The 21,622-nt window shown below is 43.5% G+C and overlaps 2 protein-coding genes across 21 annotated transcripts; both read left to right on the top strand.

Annotated features, from left to right (window-relative positions):
• Positions 1–406: 406 nt before the first annotated feature.
• On the top strand, positions 407–5,663 carry nod2 (nucleotide-binding oligomerization domain containing 2). 4 transcript variants are annotated; one of them, XM_029145277.3, is made up of 11 exons: positions 411–682; positions 837–1,393; positions 1,592–1,718; positions 1,946–3,725; positions 3,845–3,928; positions 4,020–4,103; positions 4,185–4,268; positions 4,347–4,430; positions 4,886–4,966; positions 5,071–5,154; positions 5,362–5,663. In XM_029145277.3, the coding sequence occupies exons 2-11, from the start codon at positions 908–910 to the stop codon at positions 5,432–5,434; spliced, it is 2,967 nt and encodes a 988-aa protein (XP_029001110.1). In that variant the 5' UTR covers positions 411–682; positions 837–907; the 3' UTR covers positions 5,435–5,663. The 4 variants fall into 4 exon arrangements, 3 of the variants coding, with proteins under 3 accessions (XP_055363349.1, XP_029001110.1, XP_029001111.1); XM_029145278.3 differs by having other exon boundaries at positions 411–720; XM_055507374.1 differs by lacking the exon at positions 5,362–5,663 and having other exon boundaries at positions 408–720; positions 5,071–5,158.
• A 446-nt stretch (positions 5,664–6,109) lies between these two features.
• cylda (cylindromatosis (turban tumor syndrome), a) lies at positions 6,110–20,638 on the top strand. 17 transcript variants are annotated; one of them, XM_029144405.3, is made up of 18 exons: positions 6,110–6,469; positions 7,415–7,949; positions 8,802–9,113; positions 10,521–10,626; positions 11,210–11,311; positions 11,817–11,933; positions 14,147–14,236; positions 14,314–14,702; positions 14,889–15,066; positions 15,152–15,293; positions 15,768–15,890; positions 15,979–16,070; positions 16,178–16,244; positions 16,333–16,486; positions 17,149–17,257; positions 17,488–17,606; positions 17,942–18,158; positions 18,358–20,638. In XM_029144405.3, exons 2-18 carry the CDS (start codon positions 7,458–7,460, stop codon positions 18,540–18,542), a joined length of 2,994 nt encoding a protein of 997 aa, XP_029000238.1. In that variant the 5' UTR covers positions 6,110–6,469; positions 7,415–7,457; the 3' UTR covers positions 18,543–20,638. The 17 variants fall into 17 exon arrangements, with proteins under 17 accessions (XP_029000238.1, XP_029000239.1, XP_029000234.1 ...); XM_029144406.3 differs by lacking the exon at positions 6,110–6,469 and adding an exon at positions 6,513–7,132 and having other exon boundaries at positions 14,147–14,188; XM_029144401.3 differs by lacking the exon at positions 6,110–6,469 and adding an exon at positions 6,513–7,132.
• Positions 20,639–21,622: the final 984 nt, after the last annotated feature.

Below are 21,622 nucleotides of genomic sequence, written 5' to 3'. Positions count from 1 at the left end.
AATCTCTCTTTGATTACTCCTGCATTTGTGTGTTTGAGGATTTCCCCCTACAGGGCACATGAAGAAGCCAAACAAACCAATCATGCTACTCAGGAGGGAGCTACAATAACAGCAATAATAAATCACCTGACTGTCCAAAAACTCATCCTGGCACTTATTTTGACATCAAATAATGCGAATGGTGCCACAACATGAAACTGTTTCCAGGGTTATGTTTTATGTGCCCGTTTTGAAGTTCACATCAGATACACAGCATGCAGGCTGGGCTGCAGCTCCACAGCATATTTATTATTATTATCATTATTGTTGTTAAAAGTTAGGAAACGCTGTCCAGGAAACCAGATTATTTTTTGGTGCAATAGTACCATCAAGTGGTTGCACGACCACATCACATGCGGAACTACCAGCTCAGACCTCTAGTTTCTCCTTTCATTGTTTTTAGCTGGAAACCTTTGTAAACATAGCAAGTGTACAAAATAACCCAGTGTGGAATAGAGTGCATGACGTGTTGAAGCGGTGTGCGTGATTTCTGTTTCGTTTCCAGGGAGGTCTTGTTTACTGTTTCACTAAAGGCACTTTGTGGCAGGTTAAGCTTTTGCTTTCATGTGTGGAATGAGGAAGAGGCGAGTCTGTAGCCGAGCAGTGTATCCTCCAAAATGACGACCGCTGGGAAGACGCTAACGTGAGTTTACGCAGTGGTCCCACTGCCACTTGCTTTGAGTGAGTGTGTGATAATATATTTACTCTACTGTAACTTTTACTGTGGTGGGTGTGGGAATAGCGACCGCACTCTGATGTGAGGTAGATTTTAAATGAGAGGAAACCCTGTGTGTCAGGTTGTGATGCTGCAATCAACAGAGGTTCCCCGCTGGTTGTCTCTGACTATGGATGCCTCCAATCACAAAGCATGTCTGCCCAGGAGCTTGTACTAAAGCAACGGACAGAGCTTCTGGATGCACTGTGCAGCAGCGGCTCGAGTGAAACCCTGGAAAAGCTTTTAGATGCGCTGCTTGCTCATGGGGAACTGACGTGGGAGGACTATCACAGCATTCTGGTACCAGGTCGAGCGCTCTATAAGAACGCCAGACAGCTGCTGGATCTGGTTCATGTCAAGGGTTCGGACACATGTCGCTTCTTCCTGAGCGCTCTCAAACAGGTTGTGCCTGAAGTGCAGGAAACTGGCCGTTCCCCTACACAATGCGTCGCAAGTGTAATGGACACGGGCGAACGCCAGTGCACGTCTGCTCAGACTCTTTTGACCCAGAGGCTAAGTCTCGTGAACATGCTGCAAGGCTGCATTGATGACACTCTAGAGGCGCTGCTTGTGTCGGGACACTTTACCTCAGGAGAGTGTGACGAGGTGCGGCTGCCCACATACACCCCTTCTCAGCAGGTAAGGGTTTCATCAATGCTAGTTTATTTAGTCCTAATGTCTATCATTATATTGCTCATATTATTTTATACAGCTCAGTGGTGAAATATGATTATTCAGTGACGCTACATTATATACACATGCTTTTCACCAATGTTAGAGCATTCCTAGATGTTGAGCTGCAGTATGTCTCAATAAAGCTGTGGTTTGCTGTGCCAGGCGAGACGTCTGCTCAATTATGTCCGATCAAAAGGCGACGCAGCAGCGACGGTGGTGCTGAATTCTGTTCAGCAGAGGCATGAGTCTGGATGTAACCTAACCCCAGAGAAAGTGACTCCTTCCAACGGTAAGAAAGCCTGGTGATGCCGAATACACTTGCATGTAGAAAAAATAACACTTTGGACTTGACACCTCTATAGCAAAGCATGCGTTTCCTTTTAAAATAGGGAAGATGCTGAAGATGGGAAAAAAGAAGTTGTATGCAGATCACATTTCCTAGACACACTAGCCTGTACAATATATGTGCCATTTTGCAATGTAGCAAGTCTTTCTCATTGGTATGTGTTGCCCCAGAGTTTGTAAAGTACCAGAAGAAGCTGAGCAGCTCACTGTCAGCGCAGTCCTGCTTCCTCAGCACTTATGGAGGGACCAGCCACGTGTCTCTGGAGGACATCTACACCAAAGGGCAGCTAGAACTGGTTCACAACTGCCCCGGTATCAAGAGACCTTTGGGGATGGAGGACATAGTGGGCCCCGTGGGAACCGTGAACCAGGATGCTGACACCGTGCTGATTTCAGGAGAGGTAGGAAGTGGGAAGAGCACGCTACTACAGAGGCTACACTTGCTCTGGGCTCGAGGGGCAGCGCTGCAGGACTTCCTCCTCCTGTTCCCCTTCAGCTGTCGCAGGTTGAACGCGGAGCAACGGGAGCTGTCTGTCCAGGAGTTACTGTTTCAGCACTGCTGCTGGCCCGACAGGGAGCAGGAGGAGATCTTCCAATTCATCCTGGACCACCCGCAGGGCATCCTCTTCACCTTTGATGGCCTGGATGAGCTCAAGCAGAGCTTTTCGGACGAGTACAGACTCTGCTGCCCAACCCAGCAGGCACCTGTTCACATACTGTTGTTCAACCTAATCCAGGGATCGCTGCTGAAGGGAGTGAAGAAAGTGGTCACTAGTCGTCCAGAAGCCGTGGGACCTTCCCTGAAGAAGCATCTTTGCAAAGAAGTTCTCCTGACAGGATTCTCCCCAAGCGCGATTGATAGCTTTGTGAGGAAACATCACACTGACCCCACTGTGGCAGCTAAAATTTTGGGGTCCCTACAGGCAAACACAGCTTTACTTGGACTGTGTCACAGTCCTGTCCTCTGCTGGATCGTCTCACAGTGCTACAAGGAGCTACTGGGCTGTGGAGACGGCAGTCCACAAACCATCACAGACGTCTACCTGATGATCCTACAGCACTTCCTGCAGCACCAGAGGCCCCTGCAGAAGGCCACAGCATTAGCTTGGCCACAAGAGCACCTGGAAACCGTCCTGCGTCTGGGGCAGCTTGCTTTTGACAGCGTGCAAACCACCTGCTACGTCTTCTCCAGCGCACATCTGCAGATGCATGGCGTGACCGAGGACGATGTCCGCACGGGCTTCCTCGTGCAAAGCAAAGATATGTCCTCCACATACAGCAAATACTATGAATTCCTTCACATGACTATGCAATGTTTCTTCGCCGCTCTGTACATTGTCTTGTCAGGTAATATTGACCGTTCAAGCATCTCAAAGCTCTTTGAGACGTGGGACTCGAAAGAGACAGATCTGAAAGGCACATGCTTTGGGGTGTGCTTGCCTCCCACCAGCCAGCAGGAGCAGGGTCCCAACGGCAAAGCTACGGCCACGGAAACACCAAATTTACAAATCACAGCCACCTTTGTGTCCGGGCTTCTGTCCCTACGCCACCGAAACCTTTGGCGTCACTGCTGCCCCGGCGCTACGCTGGAAAGGAAGGTCAAACAGGTAGAAAAATGTCTGGCCAAAGGCTTGCAGAAGCACTTCAAGTCCATCCCTCAGCCGGTGCCGGGGGAGAAGAAGAGCATGCACGCGATGCCCGGCTTCGTCTGGCTCATCAAGTGCATCTACGAGATGCAGGAGTGCAGAATCGCTAAAGATGCCATGAGCAAGTTAGAAGTGGACCACCTGAAACTCACCTACTGTAACATCGGCCCCGTGGAGTGCACCGCGCTCGCTTATGTACTCCAGCATTTGAGGAACCCTGTCGGCCTTCAGCTGGACAACAACTCCGTGGGGGATGTCGGCGTGGAGCAGCTTCTGCCGTGCTTGCACATTTGTAATTCCTTGTAGTGAGTATAACAATTGGTTTTCCTATGGCAAACATTTAGCAAAACATCTCATTGGTGAAATATAATTTTATAATATTTATTATAGGACTGATATACACTGTATGGCTTTTCTTTGTTAGCCTCAGGAATAACAATATTACAGATGAAGGCATCCGCAGGCTGATTGCTAAAGGTATCCAGTGTGAAAACTTCCGGAAAATTGCGTATGTACTTTACAGATGATTCCAACAGTCCCACAATAGTACAAATAACATTTGATAAATATCCCTAAATTGTTATTTTGCTTCTTTCCAGACTCTTCAACAACAGGCTAACCGATGCTTGCACACAACACTTTGCTCATCTTCTCAAGGCCAGGCCAGATTTCCTTTCTCTGAGGTCAGCTGCTGTGGCGCTTATTAGGGACTAATGACAGAATCGTATAAAGGGATACCAAATTAACCTGTAATGTTCTTTCAGGCTCGGCAACAATAATATAACGGCAGAAGGAGCAAGACAGTTGGCGGATGGGCTAAAATGTAATCATTCACTGCAGTATTTAGGGTAAAACTCTTTCGGTGAACATCCTTGTAACTTGTGATGTATTTCCATGAGTTCATTTTAATTTGTTTTTATTTGCAGGCTTTGGGGCAATAGTATAGGCGATGAAGGAGCACAGGCCCTGGCCAGTGCCTTAGAGAACAGCAAGTCCCTGGTGTGGCTTAGGTAATGTGTCTTTAAATAGGCTTCATCAATCAGTTAATAGGCAACATGGTGGAAAGACAGGACAGTGAAATAATGTATACATAATTATTAACACAATTAATCACAATTAACTAACACAAAATTATTGAGAGCATTAAAATATGTGGTATAGAAATTTGGCTCTCTGTTTCAGAGCAATGAGGTGTGGTTTCAAAAATCACCTGAACTAGAGAGGAAAAGGAACCAGCAAGTATGCAATATTAAATGTAGAAATCCCCAAAGTCAGAAATAAATTACAGTCTTTGAAGCATATGAACAGAGTTAGAAGAATGTTGAGAGATCAACTGAAAAGTGATTACTATTACTTATTCACCATATATACGTTCATTTACTACATACTATCACATGCTTTATTCTGAAGTGTTGTAGTCTGCAATATTTATAACAGATATAAACTTTTTTTAATGTAATGGCAGCCTGGTGGGTAATGGTGTAGGGAGTGCAGGAGCCTGTGCCCTCGCCAACGTTATCAAGAACACATCAGTGCAAGAGCTTTGGTAAGTGCTGGAGACAGTACTGACTAAGCACATACAGAGGCACTGAATGGCTGTCTGACTACTCAATGTGAACTTGTGTTTCACTGTGTCATTTCCGGTAAAAGGCTGTCAGATAACCGTATAACCAGAGCAGGAGCGGAACATCTGATTCAAGCCCTGCAACACAACACTAATATGAAATCAGTATGGTAAGAAAAGCACACAATGCCACGTGGTGCTGCTAATTTACTTAGCTGTTACAGTATGTGCATCCTGAATGTGAATGTGAAACAATGCATGGTCGTGCTGCTCTCAGTGCCAATAAATAGAATTTTACCTTTGCACTTCCTTTCTATATCCAGACTGTGTGTGTGCATTGTCTTCCTCTGAGTTTGTTTTTTCCTTTGGCTCTGCAGGTTGAAAAACAATGACCTCACTTTGGAGGAGGTGGAGGAGATGACGCAGCGTGAACCCAGACTGACATTCTGATTTAGTGTTGACTTGGCCAAGGAATGTGTCTTTTATGCTCTGATCTTTATTTATTGTATAGAATTGTCAAAATATGTATGTGATAAAACGTTGATTATGTTACAGTATACTTTGCTTCCACAGATTACATTTTATGCTAAGGTTCATTTGAATATGCCGTGGTCTGCTTACAACCACTCCTGTTACTGCTGCTAACAATAAACCAAATAAATTCAGGCCACCTATTAGATCCTGCTTTATACTTCTACTTCATGATGTTCTAGAGCGAAATATTGTAGGTTTTAGTGTGCAACATCACGAATATAAATAATGACAGTATTTCATAGTTTTGGGGACATATCGAGAATTTGTGCCTTTAATACAAAACCTTTAGGATTCGGGGAAAAACATACACATTAGATTTTATTTGAGTAAAATGTCTTGAGTAAGATGTCTTTTCATTGCCTATTTATAATTCATTGTGGGTTTAGTTGAGTAACGTGAACGCAGATCTCACCACTGACCTTAACAGAACACGAGCGGAGACGTCGCTGCTCTAGATGCTCAACCTCAACCTAACTTGCTCTCCGTCATTCGTGGGAAAGCCCCTTAGAGTGGGACACTGCGACCGACACACTGAGCAGCCAATCAGCGCCCGCGATCGACGCACTTGTCCAATATTTTCCAGGGAGCGCGATGATGTCATGTGTGCATGTTCAGTCGGGTCGTCTCCTGTAAATAATATATCTCGTAACTGTGGCGCTACCCTGTTTGATTTCACCTGTGTCCCCATGGAGAATGCGTTGATTTAAATGCCGTTTACTGGCCGTGGGAGGTGGCAGCCGTCTGCCAGCCCGCTTACTGTTAACCAGCACGCCGGGCTAACTTTAGCGTGATACTTGGAGATACTAGGACGCCAACGTTAGCTAGCCACCTAGCTATCAGGAGGCATTACGAGAGGATTCTAGCGTGTTTTCAGAGATCTGTGCCTAGTTTGAGTGGACGTTTGAAATGACAGTCACCTGTAGCCTTTAACTGAACTGATACGTATCAAAGGTAAGGTTTTTACGGCATTAGTCCTGGTTATAAACGGCAGTTTGACGCGTTTTAGCCTATGTCGCGCTAGCTACTTCCCTCTCTTAAAGGGCCTTTTCATACTGTATGTGATGACATACCGCTGCTGTGTTGTCGCGGAAAAGGTTCATTGAAACGAGTCATGAAATTGCGCCCAATGACGCCAACGCTGACATGAACAAAACTGTAATCAGCTGCGTAGCTGTCATGTCACTCAGCGCCAAATGCATGTGAAGTCGGGTCGGCGTCAGCAATGTCACGTTGGGATTTCTTTACATTGCCACTCGAGCATTGTGTTAGCGCCGCGTTTGTCTAACAACGTTGATCTGTTCCTCGGATGCCGTCACGTCATGTACTGAGCTTGTCCAGCTTCTGCTGACATTGTTGAAACCGATGACGGATAGCGAGAGTTGACGGTGTCGGCTGACTGATCAGCATATTTTAAATGTCATCAGGGGAAATCCATTGTGCAGGTATCAGCCTTGCCCTGGGTGTTGAAGTCAACTGTCTGCTTCTGGCCTATTTTTAGAATATTTAAAAGTCACAGAGCGTTACCGCATAGACGTGATTACACTAACTGATGGTTATATCACATACGACTGATCAAAGCTAAACATATACGTATGCAGCTGATCAAAGAATGCTGTGAGTGAGATAATTAATCCCATTTCTTTTCATAAAAGTTATTGAAAATCAAATAATTTTACATCTAACTTTTAACACATTGCAACATATATTTATACAAAATTTAATATTCTGTTATGCACAGTTTAATTATGACTTCAGCTAAACTTTATATTTATACAAAAAATTAATATTCTGTTATGCACAGTTTAATTATGACTTCAGCTAAACTTTGATTTCTTTGCTGGGATTGGTATGAATGTTGGTTTCTAGAGATAACTGTGTATATTATTCTTACTACAGACCCAAAGTCTGTGATGTTGGACCTCCTCCCCAGCATGCAGCCATGAGCTCTGTCCTGTGGAGCCAGGAGAAGCCCAGTGGGGGCTTCAGGGAGGACTGCCGCTTCTACATGGTTGTGAAGGAGTGTACAGCAGAGAAACCTCCTCAGAAGACCCTCCGAATCCCTCGTGGCAGCCTCGGCCAGGCGTGCCAGGAGCGCAACAACTTGGGACGAACAATACCCACATGCAAAGGCAAAAAAAGTCTCCGCATTCTGGACCAGACCAACGTGGTGCTGAGCCTGGATGAGCGGGATGTCCTGGAGCTGGACGAGAAGCTGGCTGAACTGCTGTTCCCTATTACCAACTGTGAGGAGAGATACGCCCTGCTCAGAAACAAGTCGCGGCTAGAGCGGGTCCGGGATATCGACTGTGGCTCCAAGGTGCGCGTCCAGCTGCGCTCCGGTGACGACCCTCTGCCCGGTGTGGTCCGCTTCAAGGGTTCGTTGCTCCCTGACAGGGCTCCCTCTGGAATCTGGTTTGGAGTCGAACTGCTGGTGAGAAATGATTTCCCTCCTAAACGATATCATTTAAGTTGACAGCTTTTTAATGTTTCATTTGCACTGTGCAAATGAAGCCTGAAGCGTTGATTAAATATTACTACATTAACAAGCAAAAACAGCACAGAAACATAGATTGATTGATTTACACAGACAGTACACATGGATTTCTGTATCAATGTGAATGTCTATTGTGGAGTTTTTCTGAATATGATTATTATAATAGTGTTTTGACAGTACAAGTAGTATTGTATATCCTGTTATTGTTATAAAATATTATTACATTCACATAATTTACCTATCAACATAAATTGATCATTTACATTAAATCGTGAAAAGCACTAGTTATTTGAGTATTTTAAGGTTTGTGTTGTACTTAGACCAGCTGTTCTTGAGTGGGCTGATGGACCTTAAGCATTTAAACTGAATAGCTGAAATAGAACATGCGGTACAGTGTGCCCTAGAGAAAAGTCTCTTAGGTAACATAGACCAGCAATTATTGTGATTCAGCATAAATTTAGCAAGTGAAAACCATGCAATTTTAAAGATTAATATTAGTCAAAGACATTTTATCCTGTGGCTTTTATCATAGTCTAGAAACAGCACAAAGATAAGACTGTCTTGTCATGATAACATTTTTAATGTATTTATAATCACAGTAAGTCAAGTTGCTGCAGTAATCGATCATATGCTCTCAGCTCTGAAGTGTTGACTCTTCTACAGAGAGGAATGCTGAGCTAGCAGCCTCACTATCCACCTTCCCTGCTATGACAATAATTGGCTCACCTCTCTTGCTCCTGTTCTGTCTGAGTCATGTTTCATCACCTTTGATTTTTACCTTTGACCCAGGAGGAAGGCCGGGGCCAAGGATTCACTGAGGGATCATACCAGGGCCGCCAACTATTCCGCTGTGAGGAGGAGTGCGGCGTATTCGTGGCCCTAGACAAGCTTGAACTCTGGGAGGATGATGATGATGAACCCTTGGGAGAGCTGGAGGTGGACCATGTCAATCTAGTGGAAGAAGAACAAGACTTCCCACCACTGGAGATCAACTCCAGGGTTCTGGTGCAAACCAGGGAAGGACCTGAGAGAGGCACCATCATTTTTTGCGATCTACTTCCAGGCAATGAAAGCCTGGGTTACTATGTGGGAGTTGACATGGTAAGTAGTGAGTAGTGTTATCAAAACTGTCCAGGTAGGTTTAGTAAGGTGTCATAAATTATTATCCCCCCAAATGTTATAAACTGTGCTGCAAAAATCATTAAATTACCTTCCATAACACTGGATTGTTATTATTATCGATAACCAACTATTAACATTTGGTTAGCAGACAGCTTCATGTTGTTTAGTTTGTAAAAGCACCTACATTATTACAGTGACAGATTTTCACTAGAGTTGTGCGCTAGATTCATTCGTACTATAACCTCTAGGAGTCTGCACCGGTTGCCTGGCAACTGGTCCTGCCCGAAAAACAGTTTGGCAGTGTGAGTTGTGTTTATAATTAGTTTCTGTGGATTACACAAATGAGATATAATGTTAATTAGTGAGCTTTATAAAAGAATGTTTTGTGTGTTGGTCCTTTTGAACAGTAAGGACTAGTTCATTAATGTTCTATACTGAAGGAAACATGCATTACCGGTTTAATGAGACCTTTCCTTCAGAAAAGTAGCACTTGTTAAAATAGCAGGAGGGCCTCATGATCCCTGCTAGAGCTGCTTTTTCAACTTTGTTGTTGTAGGTTAAACATTATTTCAGTCATACCTCAACTGAGATCAGCACATACAGAAACCGTCAGGTTCAGTGGCGCCGAGTGTTACTATCAACAAGTTGCTGTATGTCTCACACTTAAGCTGCCAGTTGCTTTTCTGTTCGTCTTTACGAGTGTTCCTCTTGTGTGTTGTGTGAACATGTTTCTTAAGAGCACAGCAGCTGTTATCTGTGGCTACTGTTGCAAGGCGGGAGTGATATTGTAATCATAGAGAGACTGAAACACACAGAGCCACTGGACTGCTGATTGTTAGCAACAGCAGCAGCAGCAGCAGCAGCAACAACCCACTCAGTGCATCTGAGCCTCCCACACAAAGGCAAGGCAGTCACGCGGGGAGTGAGGTAAAGACTTAGTGCTGTATGACCCAACAGCATGGCAAGGGGCCAGCAGGCAGCTGAGGAGAGCCCACTGCTCTGCCTCACTCTGCATCCAGCCTCGCCCTGCTTTCTCTAAGTATCTAGTGGCGCTGACCTCATGCTTATCTTAGATTATCCCGCCGGAGCAGAATCCTGGAATGCAAAACAAAAGAAGAAGAACGGCGTGATTGTGGTTGCTGAAAAATCTAGAGCATTTGAAGGGAAGGACATGAGGTGCAAGATCTGTTCGTTAGAAGATGAGCTGAGCAGTGAGATCAGCACAATGTAAAAGATGCAGAATTAGAAATGGAGCGTTGAAATAGTTTGTAATCATCACAACGGAAGAACCAGGAGAGGAAACATGTGGCACCAGGTTCTCCTGTTTTGCCGAGATGAAGAGCGTTTGAGCTGGTTGTAAGGTTCTTGTGTCTCCAACTTTTCCAGGACAATCCTATTGGAGACTGGGATGGTATGATTGACGGAAAACTGTTGTGTAATTTTGCCAGTTTGGAGCACACGAAACTCGTCCCCATCTGTGACGTAATGCCAGGTGAGTTTACAGTCCCTGTTTATATACTGTTCTATTCTACATGTGTCCTTGTCAGTAGTACGAAAACATCGGGCTGTCCCTCTCTCCTACAAGCGCCGAGCTTCTTTTCTTCCCAGTGTTCCGAGTTTGTGTTTTGCTCACCACATTCGGCACAGAGAGTCTTTTGTGTTGATGGTTCACTTGTTTTTGAAAGTCAAGTGAGATACTCAGGCTCTTTGTCTTCCACACTGGCATATTGATTTGTTTTTGTGTCCTACTGACGCCTCTCTCACTGTTCCGTCTTCAATCCCGGAAAGCTTAAAGATTGGCATTTTTAATTTGACAGAATTATGGACAGGCTACAAAGCTTGTGTTGTCACGTATGAGACCTCTTTGGATGTCTAGACCCAAACACAGTGTGTTGCTGGTTTTACTCTCTGTCCCACTATTACCTCGTAAAATCGGTGACTGCATAGTCAGAGACAAGAAAACCTTGTAGGGACTCATGAGACCTTTTTACTGGACTTTTTCAAGCATGGGGAGGCTTAAGGTAGGGGTCAGGGGTGTTGTGCCTCTAATGTGCATGTATTTCTGGGCTGTGCAGAATATTCCATGCAGGACCAAAGGCTGCAAAAGCACAGTTTTGCCCCCAGAGGCAGCAGCAGTGACAAGTCGTCCTCTGGCCAAACCAAACCAAAGAGCAAAGGTACTGCACTGCTGTTATGATACAGACCTACAGTAACACGTGCCAGCAGCTTGGTGTGAGCCTAACTCTTAAAGGGGCATTTCATTAAATTGACTGGTTGTACTTGTGAAATTGCTCTTGTCCTCAGGCTTTATTTAAATTTCTTACTTCCTTTATTACTGAAAGTAGCCTGAACTAAGTATAGAATAACAACCTTTTGCAAATATTTATTGGAAAGTCCCTTTAAATGGATGATAACCGTGGGCATTCTTAACAAGTTGTACACAAAACATAAATTTTGCAGCTGCACTGACTTGATGCAAATGGAATGTGTTGCCCCTGCTCTTTTTTTTTTCTTCTTTTTTAACTTTTGGTTCTTTTCTGGAGATGAATATTAACAGTCATTTAGTTTTGACCTATTCGACAGTTGAATCTGTCACGCTTACAAATACCCACGTGCACAAACACGCAGAGATGCGAATTATTCTTATCTGTCTGTTTTGTTCCATGTACTTGTTATTTACAGGATTAGTTCACCAGTGTGGCAGTAGGAGCAAGTCTGAGTTTTACTATACTTTAAATGGCAGCTCTATTGATGCCCCCATCCAGTCCAAATCCAAAAGCACATGGTACATTGATGAAGGTAAAATGTGGTTCCTTAATGGGATGTCAATCCTCTTTCCAGCAAGCTCCTGTTTACAACAAACTATATACTGATTGGATATGGACACGTTTGTAGATGAATAGTACATTTTGCACCAGACGATATGCAACTAGCACAGTACTGTCAGACACCGGGTCCAATAGACTAACTAGGCATATTTTAAGAAGCATCATAGATGGAGATGGTTTAGGTGGTATAATCTGGTAAAGATGTCTGTATATAATTATAATAATACATAGTAGTTTTGATGCCTGAAGACTAATAGGACTTAAAGTTTCACATAGTGAATAAATTTTATAATATCTTACAAGTAAGACACTTATTATTGGTTCTTCATTTACTTTTTCTTATATAACAAATAAAGTAGAATATTTAAATTAGAAATAATTCAATTAGAATGCTAATTGAAGTTATAAAATAAATGTGTTCATAATAGTCTGCTGTTTATTAAATGATAATAGTTGACTCAGTAATCTTCCTCATTTCTGTTAAAGATATTTTAATGTTTGCGCAGTGTGCTTAGGCGTGGTATCTACTAAAACTAAAAATAAATAACTAAAAATACTACACATTTATATTTCCATTTTGGTTATTATGAGGTTCAATAACAAACTAGTTGGTTTGTTGCAGTAGCTTGCTATAAAGACCTTTCCACCGGTCTCGTCTTTCATCACCATATTATTGTAATATCCCATCTGCATGGAGTAATTGGTGTTGCCTAAGGCTTTTACTGATGCTCGGTGCTGCAAGTGTTGTTCTAACAGTCTGCTATTGTATTTGATAACGTTTTTCTATGTGACACACTTTGCAGGCGTAAACATTAGTAAAAGCCTTTATTCTAGTGACAGGACTCACTGATTCAGTCAGAACATTGTGTCATTGTTTCTGTATTTGCATCAGCGTAGGGACCTGTTTGTGTTCTTCTCCTCTGTTATCACCAATACATGTCAGTGGTGAAGAATCGGCCAAGCATTGTGTTTACCTGTACTGATGTTCTGACCTTTGGACTGATTGTAAAACAAAATTCAAAGACACAACCCTCCCTCACAACCACTTGATGGAGAAACTCTGAATTTGCAAACGTAATAAGAAAATATAAATTTCCACATCCATAGGTAGGTGTGTTGAAAAAGCTGTGGTGCCCGCACTAGCGTTTCATTTCCATGCATGGAAATTTACGTTGTGTTGCAGACATTAGGGGAAGTCATTTTTCATATCTGCTTACTCATCTTGTGAATGTGTAATCATTTTCATCATTTTTTAATCATTTTTTATGATCAGGGGTATTTTTATTTATGATTATGCTTCTCTGATTTCTGTCATGATGTCAGCAGACTTCAGACTGGCTTCTTTGTGGGTTGTCTGGTTTGGCTAAATGTTTAAAGGAGAGTGCCACCCATTTGGAGAATTTATATTCAGTCATTATCTTCATCCTTCTTGTTATTAAAATGTAAATTGTTGTAAAATTGTGTTTTGAGTGATTTAATGACTTATAGTCTTTTTTATTGTTTATCTTGGGAGAGCTGCCTGAAATGCGATCCCCAATTTAGTGACACAACTAAATTCAGTGTTTAACTGTAGCAGTTTGATTGTGTTTAGCTGTGATGAATTCTGAAAATAGGGGCACTCTTCTTCTACAAGCACATGGTCATTGTTTTGAATGTATTATCCACTGTTTTAAAAGTTTGAATCTGTGTGTAATAAATTGTATAAAGTACAGCTTTTTTACCAGTGTTAGCTGGATCAGATGAGAAAAGGAGCAGCACAGCACATACAGTTAATCTCACTGGACAAATATTAAGCTGTGTTATGTCAAGAAGTCCAATTGATTGAAAATATATATTAGAACAATTCACTCAACAGTATACAAAGGGTCTGCTGTTGCAGATACTGTACCTCAGTCTTTGCCAGCTGTGATTTGAAATTAAATGACACTTGTACCAGATTTCCCATTGACTGACATAAAAACATTAACAGAAGCTGGCAGACAAGACGCTTTCATTAACTGTGAACTGTTGTCTAGATGGAAATTCCAGAAGTTCACACTTGAAGTATTATTGGAACTGCGGTCTGTTACTACCTGAATTTGAGTCAGGTGCCCACGGTTGTCAGTGTGCTGGATTCCTTTCTTTTTGTACAGATGGTGACATTAAAGCGTAACTCATCACCATCTGATAATCTTGTTTTTGCAGACCTCCAGTGGTTGAAGTGCAACACACTTTCAACCGGAAGAGGTCAGTTAAACAGGAATTTACAATCTAAAGATTGGAATCTCCACATTGGTAAACACAGCCTAAATAATGTGACATGTCTTCCTGTGAAGGGACATTAACTCTGGTTTCTGGTTTCTCTCCTGCAGTTGGGGAGGACCCCGCCAAGTCACTTACTGAAACACCCCCTGACTTCAAGCAGTCCTCCCCACCCTCCCGGGCCCCACCTGCTTCCTTGTTGTCCAGTGACAACAAGTTCCACTCCTTGCCCTTCAGCCTGAACCGGAAGACTGGGCCCACTGATAGTATGAGTCATGGGCCGCTCTCCCTCTCTGTTCAGTCGGTGATGGGAGAGCAGCCAGAGCCCCCGTCTCCGGCTGCCCCTTCCTCGCCCCGGCCTCCGACACCTCCCCGGGGACAGCCAGGCCTGGAGGTGGGCTCTCTGGTGGAGGTGAAGGAGAACCCCCCACTATGTGGTGTCATTCGCTGGGTTGGTCTTCCCCCTGGCCTGCTAGAGCCTCTAGCTGGACTGGAACTGGTGAGATAAAGTCCCTAGTGTACCCTTGATTCTTCTTAGAGCTTCTACCAGAATCCTTTCGCTTTGTAGTTACTCTTGGATATGTTTCGTAATTGTCTATCAGGCATCTTACAGTCTAAGGCAGATTTAAAAGCATATGTGCTCCTGACAGAATGTGGATGATGTCATATTGACCTGCTCTTTCAGGAAGATGAATGTCCTGGTTGCACTGACGGTACCTTCAAAGGCACCCGGTACTTCACCTGTCCACCCAAAAAGGCTCTGTTCGTGAAGCTGAGGAGCTGTCGGCCTGACTCCCGCTTCCCGTCTCTCCACCACTCCTCCAATCCCATAGAGCGATGCAACTCAATTGGTGAGGCATTAGGTAACACATGGTGATTTACTCATGGCTGCAAATGAACTGTTCTTTAAGCTTTGAGTTTTTATTGGCACTGTGTGTGTTCATGTAGCATTTGGGGGTTACCTGAGTGAGGTAGTGCACGAGAACACGCCTCCCCGCACAGAGAACGATGGTTTGGACATCATGGTGGGGAAGAAGAAAGGCATCCAGGGCCACTACAACTCCTGTTACCTGGATTCAACCCTATTCTGGTCAGTGGGCTTCCTGTCTAACAGTAAATACCTTTTATCTGCTGCAGTGTATGTCATCGTATATTAACATCTTTGGACTTCACATGCATTGATTGCCGGTAAGGAGCTTCCTCAGCCAGCAGAGCTGGGTTTCCCAGAGGCGGAGGCTTATTAGTAAGCTGTTTTGATTTTGCCCAGTGGCTCTGGTAGGAGGGTGCATTCCAGCTGTGAGCTGGATGGTAGATCCTGCCAAGACTGCCTGAGGCCCACTGGACAAAGCAACGACCCCAAAGTATTATCCCTAACTAGAGGAATGCTTTGGAATATACTTTGACCAGTTGACCATTTTTAATTCTTAAACTGTAACCAGTCTAGATTGAACACAATGTAAACATTATCAATACATACAGAATGTACTATAATCATATAATTAATTACGTTATTGTTCTGTAATATAAAACAAAATGTAGAGTTTAATAAATGTTTTTTTTGTAGTCTTTTCTCATTTAGTTCTGTACTGGACACGGTTCTGCTGAGACCACGGTCGAAGACGGATGTAGAGTATTATAGAGAGACCCAAGAGCTGTTGCGCACAGAGATAGTCAACCCACTGCGCATGTAAGTCGGAACATTTCTTTTAAGGTTTGTTTAAAATGTCTTTTTCAAATGCCTTTATCCTCCATGTTCTTGGCTCTTTGTCCTCTAGACATGGTTATGTGTGTGCTACTAAAGTGATGAAGCTACGAAGGATACTAGAGAAAGTAGAAGCTGCGTCAGGGTTTACGTCTGAAGAGAAAGGTTGGGATATGTGTCTGTGTTCAGTGGTACAACAGGACAAAACATGTTGTTACATGTTACATCCATCAAGTGTCTCAAATCTCACTGAAGGTCTTAATTTACTGCAGATCCTGAGGAGTTCCTCAACATCCTTTTTCATCACATATTAAGAGTGGATCCATTACTTAAGTTAAGGTAAGTGCTGCTCTGGACACTTTTATTACAGATAATTATTTGAATAGACCTAAATTATGAATGTTAACAGACCCATGACACACAACAGACCCACGACTCTGTTCTCCAGGTCGGCAGGACAGAAGGTCCAGGACTGTTACTTTTATCAGATCTTCATGGACAAGAAGGACAAGGTTGGAGTTCCCACCATCCAGCAGCTTCTAGAGTGGTCTTTCATCAACAGTGACTTGAAGTTTGCGGAGGTGAGGCTCACATGAATCTAGTTGCTTTTTAGCATGTGACGAGATTAATATGACTGAGCTAAAGGACCTATTCTACTTTGATACACTCTGTACCAACAACTCATAAATAAATACCAGACATTTTTTAGTATTAAAAATGTGCCTCTCACTTCAATGTTTTAAAAAGAAGCACGTTAATGACAGCACAGCAAGTCACGAATGCTCTCCAGCATGTAGGCGTTCACGACCAAACCTGCTAGGATGAAACAAAACACACAATTAAAAATGACAGCGAGCAGAAAGTGTGTAGGAACAAGAATCGGCTTGTTACCCAGAACGTACCACCTCGAGCATATTGGCCTGGACACGTGTGGTTGCAAGTGGCACTGGCACTTCTGGATAGAGGAGAAGCATTCTGCCCGCCAAGGCTGAGCCACTGAATCCGTCTTCTTACCTGTTACACTCACAATGTGTCTACGAGCTGTGATTCAGACAGAAGTGTCGTGAGAACACGCGAGTGGGAACAGTTTCTCACAGATGAGCCTCTTTTTTTTTTTTTCCATGTTCTGTCTTTGGTATCAAAGAACTGTGTGACGTAAAACTACAAACAGTTAAATCCAAACTAGTTACTCGTCCTCGCTGCTTCGTTCACTACGATGTCCCTCTCCTCCTTGACCCCACAGGCTCCCTCCTGCCTTATCATCCAGATGCCTCGCTTCGGCAAGGACTTCAAAATGTTCAACAAGATTTTCCCTTCGCTAGAGTTAGACATCACAGACCTTCTGGAAGACAGTGAGTTGCAGCTAATATTTCTTCCAGTGTTCTCACCGATCAATGGTGATTCAGAGTTGTGTGGCATTCAGTAATGAAAACTTCACTGAGTTGTCACTGCTACTCAGCTGAGATGAAGGAGTCCTTTCTTCTTGCCTTCAAACCTGCTCTTAACTTTTTACAAAAAAATAAAAAGAGCCACACTCGTGTGCCGCGTCAGCTGTGATGAAGGTATGTGTTTTATTATCTAGCTCCGAGGGAATGTCGAATCTGCGGAGGCCTGGCTCTGTACGAGTGTCGAGACTGTTACGAGGACGGGGATATCACCGCTGGCAAGATTAAACAGTTCTGTGAAAAGTGCAATACACAGGTGAGTAACAGAGGGCAGTGTTGCAACGCTGTAAAGTGTGTGAGGGTGTGATCCATTTGGTGGCGCCAAATCCAAAGGAATCACAGTCGAAGATCAGAAATGATGTTTTAGAGCAGTGACTTAGAATAAAAACACAGATGGTTGATGTTCTAAACTGCAAATAGTCAGTGCTTTTACTGCTAAAATATATACAGTACATATATCTGCTTTTGCCTTTTGATGAGTCATTAAGTGTTCATTTTATTTCCTGTGTTGCATGAAGCATATTGTTGAACCTTAAGGGCCACAATAACAACATCATGCTCAGATGTGTGTAACTATTTTCACTTATTCAGGTCCACCTCCACCCGAGGAGGAAAGCCCATCGGCACAGCAAACTGTCCGTCCCCAAGGAGCTACAAGAAGGTACGGGTCGTCAGGGCAGTTATCCCCGTCAGAAGATGGAGCTGTTCGCTGTGCTGTGCATCGAAACCAGCCACTACGTGGCCTTCGTCAAGTACGGCAGCGCAGATTCAGCCTGGCTCTTCTTCGACAGCATGGCTGACCGTGACGGTGAGGTGTTAAATATAGTTTCTTTGCACGATTTAACTTTCACACAAGTCAGTGAGACTTACAGTATTGGAATTAAAAAAGACAGTGATGAATAGTCCCAACATATTATTTACCACAAACATTCACGCAAAAATAGTTTATCATAATTTTGACTGCTGGAAGGGGCTGTGTTGTAACGACTGAGCGTGTGTCTCCACAGGAGGCCAGAACGGTTTTAACATTCCCCAGGTGTCTCCCTGTCCAGAAGTAGAGGCCTACCTAAAAATGACCCCAGAGGAGCTGCATGCACTGGATCCTAAGAGCATCCAGGGCCAGGCGCGGCGCCTGCTGTGCGACGCCTACATGTGCATGTACCAGAGCCCGACCATGAGTCTGTACAAGTAGAGTCCTCTCCCCAGAGACCTGCCCCTGTATTCCCGCGCAGCCACACCACCCCATCCTCCCCAGGACAGAGGAGTCCCAGAAAGACCAAAAACGACAAACTGTAAACTGTTTAAACTGAATAAGGCTGCCTACCAGCAGGGGCGTGGTTGCTGAGTTTACTCTCCTCACCCCACCTCTCTTGAAATGCCTCCATCTCTGCAGCCTCTAGAGATGGAGGAGAGCGTGAGAAGCCTATTTGCACTGTGCATTAGTTGAGGTGTTGTGTTCTTCATGTAGTCCTATGTAGCTTCCCCGTGTCTCACAGCAGAGCATCGACGGTGGGCGGTGACTTTATGAAACGCTCCCTGTTCAGGGAGGACGGACAGACTGGGTGGCAGGTCAGGCTCGTGACACTGCGGGCGACAGAACATGCAACAATAACGAGCTCGCGGGAGCTCGAGGGAGGATCTCCGCCACCTCATGTACCTTAAGACAAGAGGAGTCCTGCTTTTCTTAATCACTGTAAAAGTTGGGAGCTTTCCAGAATGCCACAGCGAGGACGCAGAGCAGCGGGCATTTCCTCACCCCACCTGTGTGTACTGGTCTAAAACGTCGTGTAAAATCTCTTAGTAGCATAGATTTCTCCAGGTAGTAACATCAACAGTATAGATGTCAACCTACTGTGCAGTTGCATTAAAACGAGAGTATTTTTGCTCTTTGTGAACCAGTTTGCATATTTTCCCATCACACTGTGTAAATGTCTGTGTTTTGCAGAAACAGATGTAGCCATTGTAAAAGTCTCATGTTTTTTTTGCTGCACACTTGCTCAACCAATGCTGCACTTTTGTTATATCCCCAAGTGGACCTATCAGGAAACATTTAGGTTTTGTCCGTTTCTTTTTCCTCTGCTATTGGAAGGCGCAGCGAGTGCTAATTTGCTGGTTGGTCGACGTGGGTTTTGTGTTGCAGGATACAAATTCACCTCTTCTCTGTAGCTTTAAGGAGCGCTCTGCATTGCTAATGCAGAGTAGATGCCAGATAAATGCATGAGGGGAGACTTGTACAATGGCTCCTGTTGTGAAGCGGCTTGGTGAAGCACTCCACGCGTTCATAGGGTCAGCGAGGTAAAAATACTGGAAGAATGCGTCTGAGTGCCATGTGAGGAATTTCACATGCAGTGTTTTTTTTAAGTGTCTAACTCACGGTGATGACTAAATTTAAATTATATTTTATGTTTACAAAGCCTTGTTTCTGCCTGTCCTGGTGGTCCTGACCTTCTTTGGGTAGAGGAGCAAGTATTGACTGTCGCTGCCTTTCACAAACATGTAACCTGCAATGTTTCCAGCCAGGCACCATATAACAAAGACTTGTGGTCAAAATCTTATTTATTATGTTCTAATCCTATTACAAAGATATATATATATATATATATATATATATATATATATATATTGTCCCGTTTGGAAAACAAAATGAAACAGGGTTGATAATACTGTAGGTTTTGGGTACTCCTTGTCCTCTTTCACTGTATGTTGAAGTGAATTTTGTAGTTTATGCTCCCTCAAAGCAACTACTGAATGTTAATAGTGACACATTGGGCGGTTTAGACTTAAGGGTGGGAAATGAAGAGGCACAAGGCGGGTAACCTTGAGTCAACATATGTGTATTTAAATTAAAAGATTTCAAGTTTGATCCTTGACTCATTGTATTTCAGTTTTACAGAATACTTGAAGTATACCAGTCATACTACAAAAACACAAAATTGAATGTAGCCAAGCTACAGAGGTTGGCGTCAGCATTACAGTATATATATATTTTCCTAAATCACAAGTTTCAGTAGTGATGAGTGTAAAGTGTTTAACGGTATTTTATAAATTTGATTCCCGATGAAACTCTTCAGGTGTTTTGACTGTTTCACTGATTCAGAGAGCGGAACTTCCTCTGGGAACTTTTCTGCACTGCTCGTTCTCTGTGGGAGAACCCTCGGAACAGAGGACTGGATTTTGGTTACTGTTTTCTGTTGCATCTCTACAGTATGGACGTATGTGACAGGTGGAAAGTTATTGTCAGTAGTGTTCTTGTAAGTGTTAAGTAAATAAAGTCCTCTATGTATATTATCTATCTATATTTGATGTGAGTACATTCAGAATCCTACAGCGCAGGCTTTAAATGTTGATGCTTAGATACATATAAAAAATATATATATATATTTGTTCTGACTGTGCTGAAAGTCCACAATAGTTCCCGAATAAAACTTAGCAAAGTTTTATTCGGGGCCAGTTTCGTGCACGTTCTCTTCTCAGTGCATGTTCACAGCAACAAGTTGACTTGTGTGTTTGTGCATAATGGCACTTTTTAAAGATATCTGTCTGAAATTTAGTGTCTATGGCAAAAGATGCCTTTTTAATTTCTATTGTTCTCCAGCCAGACTTAAGAGGCCGTGGCCGTAAATCCTTATCAAACCTGGCTTTGCGGTGTGGTTTTCAGTGCCACTGTTATCCGTCCCTAGAAAGATCTGCTTCTGCGCTGAGAGGATTACTATTATCAAGCCCAATTTAAACCTCTGTAACCGCAATCGCCCCATGACTTGTAAACATATTACAACAATATGATCGCAGCCCGTTATGTCTACAAGAGGATCAGGAAGCTTAAGTGTGGTCGGACCACTTGCTTTGCCTATCTGTCCTATATGTTCAAATTAAGTCTGCTTCCAGTGACCTAATTCCCCAGACAGTCTCTGACAAAACGATACCCTGGGACGAATCAGCATGTATTATACACGCGTCTCCCCACAGGAACCCTCTTCCACACTTTACCCTGTTTAGTTTTTAGTCAAACTTGAAACCAGCTTAGCAAGCTGACTTCAGAAGTGCCAGATAAGTATTTGTCAACAGAACAGCTGGCACACAATGCCCTCTTGTAGCTTTATGCCACAGCATATGCCAGCCGCTCGTAGCGCGTGGTAATTTAGCCAGGGCTGGTTCTACAGGAACAGATGGGCTCAAGTATTGTTATTCTCGCTCCAGCTCAGGGCCCCTGGGGGGAATCACTAAATAAAATCAAAGCAGATGGACCTCTCTGGGCTAGACTGTGTTTATGAT

Source organism: Betta splendens, chromosome 3 (assembly GCF_900634795.4).
Source record: "Betta splendens chromosome 3, fBetSpl5.4, whole genome shotgun sequence".
NCBI lineage: Eukaryota > Metazoa > Chordata > Actinopteri > Anabantiformes > Osphronemidae > Betta > Betta splendens.
This window is presented reverse-complemented; position numbering and strand designations above follow the sequence as displayed.

Bases quoted from the DNA above. Each gene is read 5' to 3' on its own strand.
- nod2 (XM_029145277.3), top strand. From the start codon at position 908: ATGTCTGCCCAGGAGCTTGTACTAAAGCAACGGACAGAGCTTCTGGAT. The intron at 4,269-4,346 runs GTAAAACTCTTT...TTTTATTTGCAG, and splicing joins CATTCACTGCAGTATTTAGG to GCTTTGGGGCAATAGTATAG. The intron at 4,431-4,885 runs GTAATGTGTCTT...ATGTAATGGCAG, and splicing joins AAGTCCCTGGTGTGGCTTAG to CCTGGTGGGTAATGGTGTAG.
- cylda (XM_029144401.3), top strand. The intron at 15,891-15,978 runs GTAAGTCGGAAC...TTTGTCCTCTAG, and splicing joins ATAGTCAACCCACTGCGCAT to ACATGGTTATGTGTGTGCTA. The intron at 16,245-16,332 runs GTAAGTGCTGCT...GACACACAACAG, and splicing joins GATCCATTACTTAAGTTAAG to ACCCACGACTCTGTTCTCCA.